The sequence below is a fragment of the Caretta caretta genome, chromosome 2 (assembly GCF_965140235.1).
Source record: "Caretta caretta isolate rCarCar2 chromosome 2, rCarCar1.hap1, whole genome shotgun sequence".
Classification (NCBI taxonomy): domain Eukaryota; kingdom Metazoa; phylum Chordata; order Testudines; family Cheloniidae; genus Caretta; species Caretta caretta.
The window spans coordinates 46086050-46099203 of record NC_134207.1 but is presented as its reverse complement, the minus strand read 5'-3'; the positions used below and the strand labels follow the sequence as shown (position 1 = coordinate 46099203).

Below are 13154 nucleotides of genomic sequence, written 5' to 3'. Positions count from 1 at the left end.
AGTGCATATGGCATGTAAATAACTTGCGACACCAGCTACAACAGTGCCATGCGAACGGCTGTTCTCACTTTCAGGTGACATTGTAAACAAGAAGAGGGCATCATCTCCCGTAATGTAAACAAACTTGTTTCTTTTAGCAATTGGCTGAACAAGAAGTAGGACTGAGTGGACTTGTAGGCTCAAAAGATTTACATTGTTTTGTTTTTGAATGCGGGTTTTTTGTATGTAATTCTATGTTTGTAAGTTCAACTTTCATGATAAAGAGATTGCACTACACTACTTGTATTAGGTGAATTGAAAAATACTATTTCTTTTGTTTTTTACAGTGCAAATATTTGTAATAAAAATAAATATAAAGTGAGCACTATACACTTTGTATTTTGTATTATAACTGAAATCAATATATTTCAAAATGTAGAAAACATCCAAAGTATTTAAATCAATGGTATTCTATTAACAGTGTGATTAATCATGCAATTGTGATTAATTTTTTTTAATCACTTGACAGCCCTAGTTACTACATTTCTAAATTACAACATACAGTGGAAAACCTATATCAGACTACTTTTAATTATTGTGAAATTGTAAAGCATTAACAAAGCATTTTCCTCAAACAGTTAGTCTAATGTACTTTGTTAGACAAGCACCTTCTGTTTCAGAATTCCTATTTGGAATTTTGGAATTCCTATTTGGAATTTCAAGGTTTCTTTTTCCTAAGGCAAAATTGACTTTTCTAATATCTTCATAATGACCTAGGAGATTTGGGCTCTGTCTCCAGCTACAATCCCTGCTTTTTTCTCCTCCTCCCTTTTACTCTGAACATCAACTGTGATATTTAATCTTAGTAATTAATGCATGCATCACAAAATAGATCTTAGATCTCTCTCTCTGCTATTGTCCCATTTTTTCCTTCTTCACTGCTCACAAATATAGCTAATTATTATTGTCTTGTGTTCTCTGTTCAGTGTTCATAGTGCCAAAACAGTGACCCCCATGGGTTGACAAACATATAATGGTATATGCAAAATATCTATATTAGGTACATCTAATTGGTGGCACCCACATTGTGGTCCATGGGCCACTGGTAGTCCATGGAGCCCCCAGAGAGTTGGCTGGCCACATGGTGCAGGCTTGCCAAATTTCCAACCGTTAAATTGCATTAAGACACACAGGGAAATTATGTGATCATGAATGGGAGGAGAGATTGTCCATGTGACAGCAAATGGGAAGAGAGATGGTCCACAAGACAGTGTCTCTGTTAAGAAGTGGACAACACTAAGAAAAAGGTTGAGATCCCTTTCCTAAGTTGCCAATCACTAGCTAAACAAGAGCTAAACAAGTTAAAGGTTCAAGTCTCCACCGCTCCATGTATCTGAACTTTTGTGTGTTTTATTTTCTTCTCCTTCCTGTCTTCTTTTTCCCTGTCATTGACTCACTATAAGTAGTGGAAACATTACTGGGGGAAGGCTTGAGCAACAAAAAAGTGAGGCTTGCATTCTGATCTGAACATAGGTTAGGGCTTGGATTCATTTCCCAGGACAAGAAATTCCAACAGAGTTTCAGCAATTCCAGCAACACCCAATAGTTTCAAAACACTGGACGTAACGCAGAATTCAGTTTAAAAATAAAAAAGCTCGGTAGTTTCTACTGCATCCTGTGAAGAATCATGTGTTTTAGGAAATCACTATTATTGGAAAAATTGTTTCAGTTTCATTTACTAGTTACGCATCAACAAATATTAACAATCAAATACATCCTAGTCTTTTTTCAAGATGCAAAATAAGTTACAAGCTAACAAAACATTCTTAAATGTGTATTTATAACAACATAAAAATAAGTAAGTACATTACATCCCAGCTTTCAGTAACATTTTATCCTTCATTATTTATGTTTCTCAAAGGTTTCTTAGAGGAAGACAACCAATGGATGACCCAGATAAACAGACTCCAGAAGCTGATTGACAAGCTGGAAAAGAAGGTATATATTTCCTTTTATCTGTTCTCTCTCTTATTTTCAGTAAAGATTTCTGAAGCAATCCTGAAACCATAAATGTTCTTCCTGCCATGTCATATTCACTGCTGTTCCAACTAATAATGACAGCAACTAGCACAACAGCTACATGAGCTAAAGCACATTAAATGCCCATGTCTCCCTTTCATCTTGCTTAGTCCTATTTGATGATTTCATTTAAAAAAAACCCACTTCACTGAATAGTCACAGCTCTTTTTTCCTGAGTTGGTGTCTGTATCTGCTGTATATGCACATGCTGTATCTATGTAACACACAATGCTTACATACATTAATATGCAAAATCAACTACCCTCTGTTAGTTAAGTTTGGGCTATACATAACATACCTAACACGAAACCATAAGAGCATGAAAAGTTAAGGCACCTAACAGTACCTACTATCTTCTCCTCTATCCAGAGTCACACACCTCACCACTAGAACAAGCATCCACCGCAGATAACACACCACAGCTTACTAAGGATATTTAATAAGGTGCCTTATTAATGATGCCAGCATTCCAGTTCCTCCTGCCCCAAGGTCCCCAGCTCCCTCATAACAAACAGATCAGACTTCACACCCCTTTTGTGCAAAGATATGAAAAATCACACTCACTTGTTTCTGGGGAATAACATTTTATTTATCTTATCTGTATTTATTTTCCATTCTGCAAGCACAGGGTCCCCAGTGTCCATTCGGTATAGGATCGGGGGATGTTCTTCACCTCTTCCTGGTTGAATCTTCCCACTACAACTGGTCACAAATTCTCTGATGGCAGGGTTTTCTGTCAGAAAATGCCAATTGGTCAAAATCAAAACATTTTGTGGAGATGGTTCTATTTTGACAAAGTTCCAGTGGAACCCTGTTTGGCTTTCTGTGAACTTGCCCACCTGGCTCTTGGGCAGCCTGCCAAGTGGCCAGATGGGGAGCCAGGAGCGTGAAAACCCTAGCTTCTGACTCAGCTGGGGTTTCCAGGCTCCCAGCTCCCCTTCAGCATACCGGGTGGGATGACAGGGAGCTAGGAACCTGGCAGCCCTGTCAGCATCAGCTCCCAGGCTTGTGGCTCCTTGGCATTCTGAGCATCCAGGGCCCACAGCTCTGAGGCAGCCTGCAGTCCCTGAGCCAAGGACCCCAAAGTTTCTGGAGCCCACAGCTTAGACGCCCCTAGAGCCAAAGCTCCATTTCTTTTTGTAGTAAATTTTGAAATATCAAAATCCTCTGCAAAACAAAGTCACCTTTATCTGTACAGTTCTTCCCATTTCCAGCTTGAGTTGCCATATGGTACCACATCACTACCAACCAAGCCAGTGGGGTGAAAGCCACCCCTATGCGAAGGGCCAGCACAAAGCCTATGCGTCAGTTAAATCCCACTTCAGATCTATTTGGAAGGTTTAAGTGGAGCATAGCCCTTATGCAGGGCCTCTGCAAAGGGTGAATTTCACCTTAGACCAGTCTTGTACTTTCAAATTTACAGAAGGAATTTGAACATGCTTTAAATTAGCCTGTCAAAACTTTGGAGCCAAATTTTGCCCTCAGTTATGTAAATACCACACATTTTGTAGGCAAGCAGAATTTGGCCTATTTCATTCTACAGTAGGGTGAAATCTGCAGTAGTACTTGTTGCCACTTTATGCTGTGATCTCTTTCTTCACCTCTTTTGCTTTATTCCTGTCCTTGGAGTTTAGTATGAGAAGTATATGGAGGCCACAGGAAGTATAATGAGATGCAGTTTCCTGCATGGTTCTCTATCTGAAGTCTCTGTGCTGACAGAAGAGCCATTACAAATAGCTTCCTCACAAATGTTGTGATTCCCCATCCAAATTCTGCATGAGATGCACAATTACACAGCAGTTGATGAATGAATGTCATGTCACTACTGACTTAGTCTGCTGTTGGTGGTGCTCCAGCAAATACCATGTTTACTTAAATTCCACTAACAGCATCACCTCTGCTGTTTTCTTTTAACCACCTATTGTGTTTGCACTGGCAAAATGTCTGCTTCTTAAGGTTAAGAAGTCATTGCCCAATTGTATTCATGTTTGGGAAAGGAAAAAGCATCTTTAAATATCTTACACAAAGAAGCTCAGACACTGTGTTGCCATTGGCCACAATGTAGCCTGTTGCAATTTGCCAAATCCTGAATTTTGCTTCATGTCTTTATTACAAATATTTCTTGTTTGTTCTGAAATGTGAAGAAACTGTCTCTGGTGGCAAAACACCCATTTGTCACTGGGTATGTCTACACTTCAAGCCGGAGGTATAAATTCCAGCTCAAGGAGACAAACCTATGTTAGCTCTTGGACAGTTAGGTAGTCACAGTGGCTAGCCCCTTTGCAGCTCACAACTACACTCTATTTTTAGTGCAGTGGCTTGATCAGAGCAAGTCCAGGTATGTCTCTTCAAGCTGAAATTTACACCTCCAGCTCGACATGCAGACATACCCACTGGGTTACAAGTATTCCCATTTGTGTAGCATTATAGGGCCTGATCATCAGTGGGCATTTGTTAACTTTGTATATGCACTACTAGATGTGTTCACACAAATCAAAGATTTGCATGTCCACATCTAGTAGTATGCATATGAAGTAAGTAGGTACATGTGCAATCTCATAAATGCTCCTGCTTGAAAATCAGACTAATTGCAAGCAGGTAGTTCTATGCATGTGCAGTTCTACTTTGTGCCTGTTCCTTCTCCAGAAGTTTCTTTAATCCAGCAGATGTGTTTAGAAGCTAATTTACAACCTGTAGCAGAGGGGTTCCCAAACTTGGTTCACAGCTTGTTCAAGGTAAGCCCTTAGCGGGCCGCGAGACACTTTGTTTACCTGAGCATCCGAAAGTACGGCCACTTGCAGCTCCCAGTGGCCGCGATTCACTGTTCCAAGCCAAGAGGAGCTGCGGGAAGTGGTGGCCCGGCCCGCGCCACTTCCCGCAGCTCCCATTGGCCAGGAACGGCGAACCGCGGCCACTGGGAGCTGCGAGTGGCTGTACCTCCGGATGCTCGGGTAAACAAAGCGTAGCGCGGCCCACCAGGGGCTTACCCTGAACAAGCCGCGAACCAAGTTTGGGAACCACTGCTCCAGCATATATACTGTTCACTGCTGCAATGTGGATTCTTGTATCTGCATTGTTGGCTGTATGGAAAATTTCCCAGCTATGAATGCTAGTAGTTGCGGAAGACTCTTCAAGCCCTAATTGAGCTTCCTTCTTCTCTTGGGCACATTTAGCAGCGACTCGTTAATAAAGGGATTTGCTCATAATACTACCTATGAATAAAATCTACACAAGTTTCTCCTACACAAGATCTATATTATGCTAAATCTCAGGGTTCATTCATTCATTCCTACTTGCCTGTTGTTTGTGACATCTTCAGAGTTTTTCTTTTGTGAGTTAGATCTAAAATATGAATGTGACCGAGCAGATTTATCACAAATTAACAACTTGCTTCTCTGTCTAGCTATTAATGGGATTTGAAATCTCTCTGTGTGTGTGTATATATATATATAAATAATGCTAAATTTGATCCAGCCTGTAGCTCTTGTACAGCCACTGAAGTGGGCGAGGTTCTGCAAACAATTTGTATGTCAGACTAACAATTAATAAATAAGCAGAAAGGCCTTAGCTCAAACTCTTCATTCTAAGTAGGCCTATAGCAGAATCTGATTTGGAATGGCCTATTCTATCCCCCACCCCCACCCCAAAAAAAGTCTAAGTCATTGGCCACAGCTAATCTTTTGTGTTTATATTTGCATTCTTTCACCCTTGATCACAAGAATCTAAAGCTTGAGCCACTGGAAGAAGAGGTTTTGGAAGGAAACACAAAATCTGTAAGTGTTTTTCAAGGCAGTGAATTTATTAAGGCATTTGTGGACCAATTTTGTGTGGTGTAGCCAGAATCCATCTGCAGCTTGGTTGAAATCACCAAACTCACTTTTCAGCTAATAAGGATCTATTTTATTGCAGCAGAGCCTCAATGCACAAGAAATAATAACAAGACCTAAAAGAGCTTTCTGGGAAGAGGGAGTATCACCAAACTGGGAAGACATGAGAAAATACCCATTATTTAGAGATAATAAACAGAGATAGTGAATCATAAAAATAAAGAAACTAAGAACATATCCAGAAATGAACACAAATTACAAGTAGGTATATATGCCAAGAGCAAATCTTCCAAATAAATCAGTGTTGATATCAAGGTTAAACTTTAAATCAAATATGCACAAAAAGAGATAGCCAATGATGGTACTTAGTAGAATCGAATGAGAAAAACATTAACAAGAAAAGATCAAATTAGTCATATGATTCTGGATAGCTTGCTCATGAAATAGTATAGATGAAAGTTGATCAATGAGACGACCATACCAATAATCAAGCCAGGAAGGAATCAAAGCCTGGACCAAAAATTCCATTGAGTTGGTTGTTAAGCAAGCATCATTTCTTGAAATATTGACTAAGCAAAGTAACGGGTATTAATGGATGAACCAATATGCAAGTTCCTTAGAATATTAGAATTATAAGCATCAAGAATTCAGGATGAAAAGGTCTGGTGTCTTCTCCACTTCCAATTATTCTTCTAGAGTTTTACCTTTAATCAAGGTTATTCATTCTGTAGAGAGGACAAACTTTTCAAGTCAAGGTATAGTTTCAATTATTATTTTCAACAGATCACTTAAAAATAATTACTATAATGACCACATTGTAAATGTTTTTTGCCTTTCTTTTATTTAATTTCACAAGGCCTTAATCCAAAGGGAAGCAGAAACAGACATTTTCTTCTCTAGCACCTGTTTCCTGATTATATATCTGAGAAAACCTGTACTGGAATATATCAAAAATAGGGTTGTATTCCATAACTTAAATAATTTTTGTTGTGCAATTTGTAGTATTAAGGTTTGGGCTTGTGAGCAATTGGGGTCAAAGGGTTGTACTAGTAAGTCAATGAACCAAACTTCCATATCTGGAGACTTGGGTCCAACTTGCACATCTGCTTGCATAGTATTGATTCATCCACTGAAATGTGTTTACTTTTCTTATAAAATAAGCAACTGTTGTTTCTTGACATAACAACCAACACACTAGAAACTCTGATCCAGGCTTTGGACAAGTCACACACATTTTCAAAAGTAGCCACAGATTTTGGGTGCCCAACTTGAGCAGCAGCCAAGCTTGGTGCAAGAATAACCTGTAGCATATGTAGATTATTTTACTCTAAGATTCCAGAGCACTAAAACAGTGGATTGCAAACTCTGCAGGGGAATGTCAGGGGGTAGGAGTGGAGGGGTTGTTTTGTTTTACATGATGTTATCATTTCTGCTGGTCTTACATTTTATAAAAGCTTATATTTACAAAAGCTAAATTTGGAGGCAAATTGGAACTGAGAGTATCCCTTTAAGATTCCTGTACAATCAGTATTTTTTTAAATTCTCTATGCTGTACTTTATCTCTGTCTGAATGTTGATTACATTTTTTTCATTTAACTAAATGAAGTTGGATATACTTGATATCATGGATTTGAAGATACTCAACTTGAGAAACCTAGGGCTTGATTTTTGAAGATGCTAAGCACATCTGGAATTCAGGCCATAGATTTCTCAACTTGGGAACCTGACAATTTTCTTAGTTTAAAATGTATGGAATTGATAGGAGGCACATGACAACGAATACTGTAATATCTTTATCAGCACATAATGATTGTTCAGCGTCAAATGTCTGTGCTAGAGGAAGAACTAGAAGAATTCCGACTCGCTCTGAAACAGTATGTGGAATCTGCTTCTACTCGGACTGGATGTTTGCAGTAAGTATGTTATTACCTTGCGGCATATTCTGCGTAGCACTACAGAGATGAATATTTCTTTGAATGAATCTCAAACTTGGGGTAGACCACGTGTTAATAGAGAGACTGTCTCATGGACCATCTCCCGTCCCATGGACGTGGACCATCTTCTCTTTTATCAGGGAACACACACAAGGGCAGAGTTGGGACAGGACTATTGGAATCAAAGGGAGAGTTCAAAGCATATAAAATATTCTAGTATTCAGTGTGGGGCAAGCTGTAGAGGTGGACAAAGAATTCAACATATATGTTGAATAATTTGAAAAGAATCACACAATGTGCTGAATTACTCAGTGAATAGTATTTGCCCAGCTTTTGTCCTCTGTAACAGAGGATAATTAGAAAAAGGGCTGGAAGTGAGAATAGTCATAGGATATCCCTAGGATTCTGCAGTTCCTTTTAGGGGAGGTTGTTTTGTAGCATTTTCTTAGGATCCCTGAGAAGGGGAGCTTTTGAAGACAGACTCTTTGAAGGCTCTTTTTTTTCTAGTGCATATATCTCTGGGACAGTGCCTCAGCAAGCTTCCCCCACCCTGACCCTGCAGTCCTGATCCTGCAAAACATCCCACAAAAGCATATAAAGCTCTACCCATGCAAATCACTTTGCAGGATCAGACCCTTAGTTTGGAACTCTTTCAAAGTTGAATAAAAGACTGATTTCCTGCCTACCATAGTGTGATTGTTGTGAATTATTGGGCTCTTTTCTTCTGCTGTTCTTCTCTTTTAATCAATCACTCTCTGAGGGCAGGTTACACTTAAAACATGGCATCGGTGCAGTTGCACCAATGCAGCTGCGCTGCTTTAATGAAGACGTTCTGAGCTGACGGGAGAGAGCTTCTCCTGTTGGCGTAGTTAATCCACCTCTGTGAGAGGCGATAGGTATGTCAGCGGGAGAAGCTCTCCTGCTGACAGAGCACTGTCTTCGCCATCACTTAGGTTGATATAACTAAATTGCTTAGGAGGTGTGGATTATTCACACCCTTAAGTGACGTAGTTATACTGAAGTAATTCTGTAGTGTAGACCAGGGCTAAGTCTCATGCCTGTGTTTTCCAGGCAAATATGCTAGCTTCCAGCTAAACCCCAGTAAGGATATTTAGAATCCAAAGCAGTGCTATTCAGGGAACGAAGGCTGTTAATAAAAACATGCCTGGAAAGTTTTATTGTGTTTTGACTCTTATTTAAGTATGGTTTAAAGTTCATCATAAAGAGAGGATGAAAAATCCCTATAGAGAGGGCAAACAGACCAGTGAGGGCTTCTTTCCTTGTTTATTACACTAGGCATGCTAGAGCTCAAAAAGTCTCAAAGCTACTAGTCTAAAGACTGAAATCATAAGCCTCAAATTTTATGTTACAATGCACCTAAACAAGCCACAGGAGAAATTTTATGCCACACTACCCTCACCTGTTCGTTTGCTAAGAGGTGTCCATCCAGTGACTTGCATGCTGCACCCCTCATCCATCTGAGGGAAATTTAAAATCAGAACATGCCCAGTACGAGGAGAGCATTCTTTTGGTGATAGTTCTGTGTTTGTGAAGGTTTTTTTCAGCATGCTGAGGGGTAATGGTGGATCTCCCCCAATAGGGAGAAGATCTCCAGCCTATTAAAAGGGTGGCTAGCTCAGTTCAAGTCAGACCAGACCTATAAAATGGAAAGGGCAAATCTGACAGTTTGCTGAGTATATAGCGCTCAGATAACATAGTGAGAGCAAAATATATTCCTATTATTAATATTAGAATTACCATAGTGCCTAGGACCCATAGTCACTGCCAAGGACCCATTGTGCTAGGTGCTATACAAACACAGAACAAGATGATCCCTGCCCCAAAGAGCTTACAATCTAATATATAAACAGAGGCATCATGCTAGACTAAAGGCATGTGTGTTTCTTTCCTATTATTAGAATTCATTAAAACAGTGGTTCTCAAACTTATTTGATCGGGCTCCCCTTCTTTATGACTGTAGTCATTTATGCCCCCCCACCCCAAGTACATATACCACCACCCAGCTCTGAAGGCAGGGAGGAGAGTAGTGGCTGCTGGCTGGAAGCCCAGCTCTGAAGGCAGCGCCGCACCAGCAGCGGCACAGAAGGGTGGTAATGTGAAAAGTGATGTTTGTTAATATCACTTTTCAGAGCAGACACAGCGCCCCACTGCCACGCCGGGGCTGACAGCCAGAGCCCCGCTGCCTCAAGGTGAGGGATTGTGGGGGCAGAAGAACCCAAGCCTAGGCTGCCTCCCAGTGAGGAATTGGGGAGGGAGGAGGAGAGCCCAAGCCTGGGCTGCCTCCTTGTGAAGCATTGGGGGCGCAGAAGAGCCCAAGCCTGGGCGGCCTCCCCGTGAGGGATTGAGAGGAGAGCCCGAGCCCAGGTGGTGGGGTTCCAGCGGTCAGCCCCAGCACGGCGAGGCTCCGGCCATCCCCTTTCTCCCTGCCTCCTGGTTGTGCATGGCCCTTCTGGTCCAGCCCCAGCCATAGCTCTTAAAAATAAAAAAAAAATAAAAAAAAAAGCACAAAGCTCGTTCCTGCACCTCTCTTGGGAGACTTGCCCCATAGTTTGAGAAGTGCTGGATTAAAAAAGCAAATACTATACTGTGCCTATATTGCATCTTAAAGGTAGACAATCTGGTCTGCCTGTCCCCACCCCACCTCTACCCAATGCGTGGGGCAGCCACTTATAGCTAGGAGGTGAAGAAGCTGGGGCTGCCAGCCCAAGGCAGGTGGAGCCAGCAGAGCAGGAGCACCTCTCCCTCCCCTCGGCAGGGGGACATGCTGTTTTTATTCCCTCCTTCCCCCCAGCTGGGAGGGGGACAAACTTGCAAACTCAGTCCGACCCAGGGAAAGAAGCTGGCTTCAAGGAAGTTGCCAGGGCTGAGGAGGGAGCTCAGCTGGTGCTGGAGCCCGTCCTGGAGCGTCAGATGCTGGAGCCTAAAACTGTGCTTTGTTCAGAGTTACGAACATTTCAGAGTTATGGACAACCTCCATTCTCTCCATAACTCTGAGGTTCTACTGTATATAGGAAAGGTAGATTAAGTCACAGAAGTGGAGGAGCTGCACTATGGCTCAAGATTCCATAAAAAATGAGTGATGCAGACAACACAGTCAATAGAATGTGTATGGAAAAGAATCTCAAGTAATTAGAAGATATGTAGGATTATAATACCAGATTCTGGATCAGGAAAAACATGAGTCTGATTCTTAGCTCTGGCTGAGTAGCACGCAGGAGAGGACTCATGATAAGGAACAAAATTATGATTCACCAATTCTGGGACTGGTCAGCCCCTAGCATATGTTGGAGCAAGCTAGGGGCTGCTCTCACTTACACTTGGTTTCCTATGGCTGCGGCTGTTGTTCTAGTAACAGTGAATAACCACCTATCCTTATTCTTGGACTTTCCCACTCCACCAGGAGCTGTAACGTCCCAACATTGCTCTTAAGAAAGGAGAGCTTCCTGTTGATGTGATCCAATGACTTTACTTCCCCTTTGCATTGGCAAAGTACTGAAAAGGACCTTTATGTAGCATTATGAAAAATTAGGTCCACTGAGTGTGTCTTGATAAGGAAGATCAAAGAGGAAACCATACCTAGTAAAGCAATAATAATGGGCACCTTCAGCTAAACACAAATAAACTGGTCATATCTCATGCCAGAACAAGGTTTGGAGAAGCAATAAACAATTGTTTCTTGGAACAGCTTTCTTTAAACCTGGTGAATGTGGGGAGAGGACAGTCTCAATTTAGGATTGGAGCTAGTAAAACATATTCCAGCAGAACAATTATCCATCAGAGAGATCTGATTCTATGGAATGGGCATGACACCATAACACACATCATATGGAAATGAAGTTGGAGAAAGAAAAAAAATGAACTTTTTGTAATATTTGGGAATGGTTGACTATGTTACACAATGGTTGACTACCATCACACAAGAGCCAAGAGATGGAAAAGCAAACAAAAATGGTACCTGCTACAAAAAAGAATCTACAACATATCAAAGCATTCTTTAGTAACACTGAACTGCACACTTGTCATAAGAAAAATCCTAAATTGTTTGAAAATATAAAACAAAGAGCATATAGAAAAAGGAAGAACTGATTTGTTTCACCAATTTAGCTGATATTTGGTATGACAGCAGTGCCACCTGCTGGTCACTTTCTGATTCATTCTGGATGTTTTATTTTGTTATGCTTCTGTATGTAGTTCCTGACCACTTCTTCATATTGTACAGAGTTCTAGTCTTCATGCAGCAGCAAATAACAAAACCAATAAATCAGGGTGGATTCATTACCAGTTACAGTTTAGGGTGTAATCTGAGCACAGTTTTCAAACAAAGCAGTAATAAAATCTCCACATCTCACATTTGGATGTTCAAATAGTCTATAAGCATCCTTTTTTGCAGTGCACATCCAGTTGCCAATTTGAGCATTCAAATGCAGAATTACAAATCATATCAAGACTTACATATTTGAAAACTAGCTCCTGAGTATGAGGTTTATAGAATGCACTAAAGCAGATGACACTGTGGGAAGGATTGGCATATGTTCCATGGGATATTTTATGCCTCCATGAACAGGTAAGATGAACTCCATGGCACGTTGTCTAAGACAACTGGAGGAATAAACCTAAAAGTAGACAATACATGGGGGAAAAGTTTTTCTGAGAATATGGGCTCTCAGGCAGGGACTGTTTTTGTGTTGTTTGTTGGTACAGTAGCTAGTACCATGGGACCCTATTCCAAATGTGGGGTATCTAGGTGCCATCACAATAGAAATACGTGATAAAAAGATACTGTTTAAAAAAGTGTATGAGCAATGGACAGTGACCATTCCATCTTTACGCCACATATGGCTGCTTGTTTCCAAAACACCTAAGTCTATCCTGTTTTAATAAACTTCTCACCTCTGAAAAATGAACCTGCACAAGTGAAGCAGCATAATTTAGGCCAAAATTTTCAGAAGTGACTAATGATTTAGATGCCTTAATTTCTGGGTATCCCACTCTGAGACACCTTACCCAGGAGGCTTGATTTTCAGAGCATGGCTAATCAGCCCTTTCTGATAATAGGACCCTTTTAACCTGTCTCAAATTGGGCACATAAGTACTGAGGCATCTAAGTCACTACTCACTGTTGAAAATCTTGTCCTGACTTCACAATTTACTTCACTTACTCTTTATGGGAACCACTGTATTATGGTGAAAAGAAAAGGAGTACTTGTGGCACCTTAGAGACTAACCAATTTATTTGAGCATGAGCTTTCGTGAGCCACAGCTCAGCTGTGGCTCACGAAAGCTCATGCTCAAATAAATTGGTTAGTCTCTAAGG

At 40.8% G+C, this 13154-nt stretch overlaps 2 protein-coding genes across 7 annotated transcripts in view; one reads left to right on the top strand and one right to left on the bottom strand.

Annotated features, from left to right (window-relative positions):
* Positions 1-13154, bottom strand: part of C2H8orf88 (chromosome 2 C8orf88 homolog) — a 98403-nt gene that overhangs the window by 48054 nt on the left and 37195 nt on the right. For 2 of the 5 annotated variants that reach the window (XM_048841197.2, XM_048841196.2), the window contains one exon: positions 2614-2791. The exons of 2 other annotated variants lie outside the window; for them this stretch is intronic. In XM_048841197.2, the coding sequence (XP_048697154.2) occupies positions 2619-2791 (173 nt within the window). In that variant the 3' untranslated portion in view covers positions 2614-2618. Of the gene's footprint in view, positions 1-2613; positions 2792-13154 lie in introns of those variants that run through there. One more of the 5 variants, XM_075125069.1, reaches the window with a different exon arrangement.
* NECAB1 (N-terminal EF-hand calcium binding protein 1) overlaps positions 1-13154 on the top strand; it is a 120386-nt gene that overhangs the window by 101973 nt on the left and 5259 nt on the right. The window contains exons 8-11 of one of the 2 annotated variants that reach the window (XR_012666924.1): positions 1901-1977; positions 5778-5831; positions 5968-6146; positions 7686-7774. Coding sequence is in view for 1 of the 2 variants with exons in the window: in XM_048841183.2 (XP_048697140.1) it covers positions 1901-1977; positions 5778-5831; positions 7686-7798 (244 nt within the window). In the remaining variant the exon portion in view is untranslated. Of the gene's footprint in view, positions 1-1900; positions 1978-5777; positions 5832-5967; positions 6147-7685; positions 7799-13154 lie in introns of those variants that run through there. The other variant, XM_048841183.2, reaches the window with a different exon arrangement.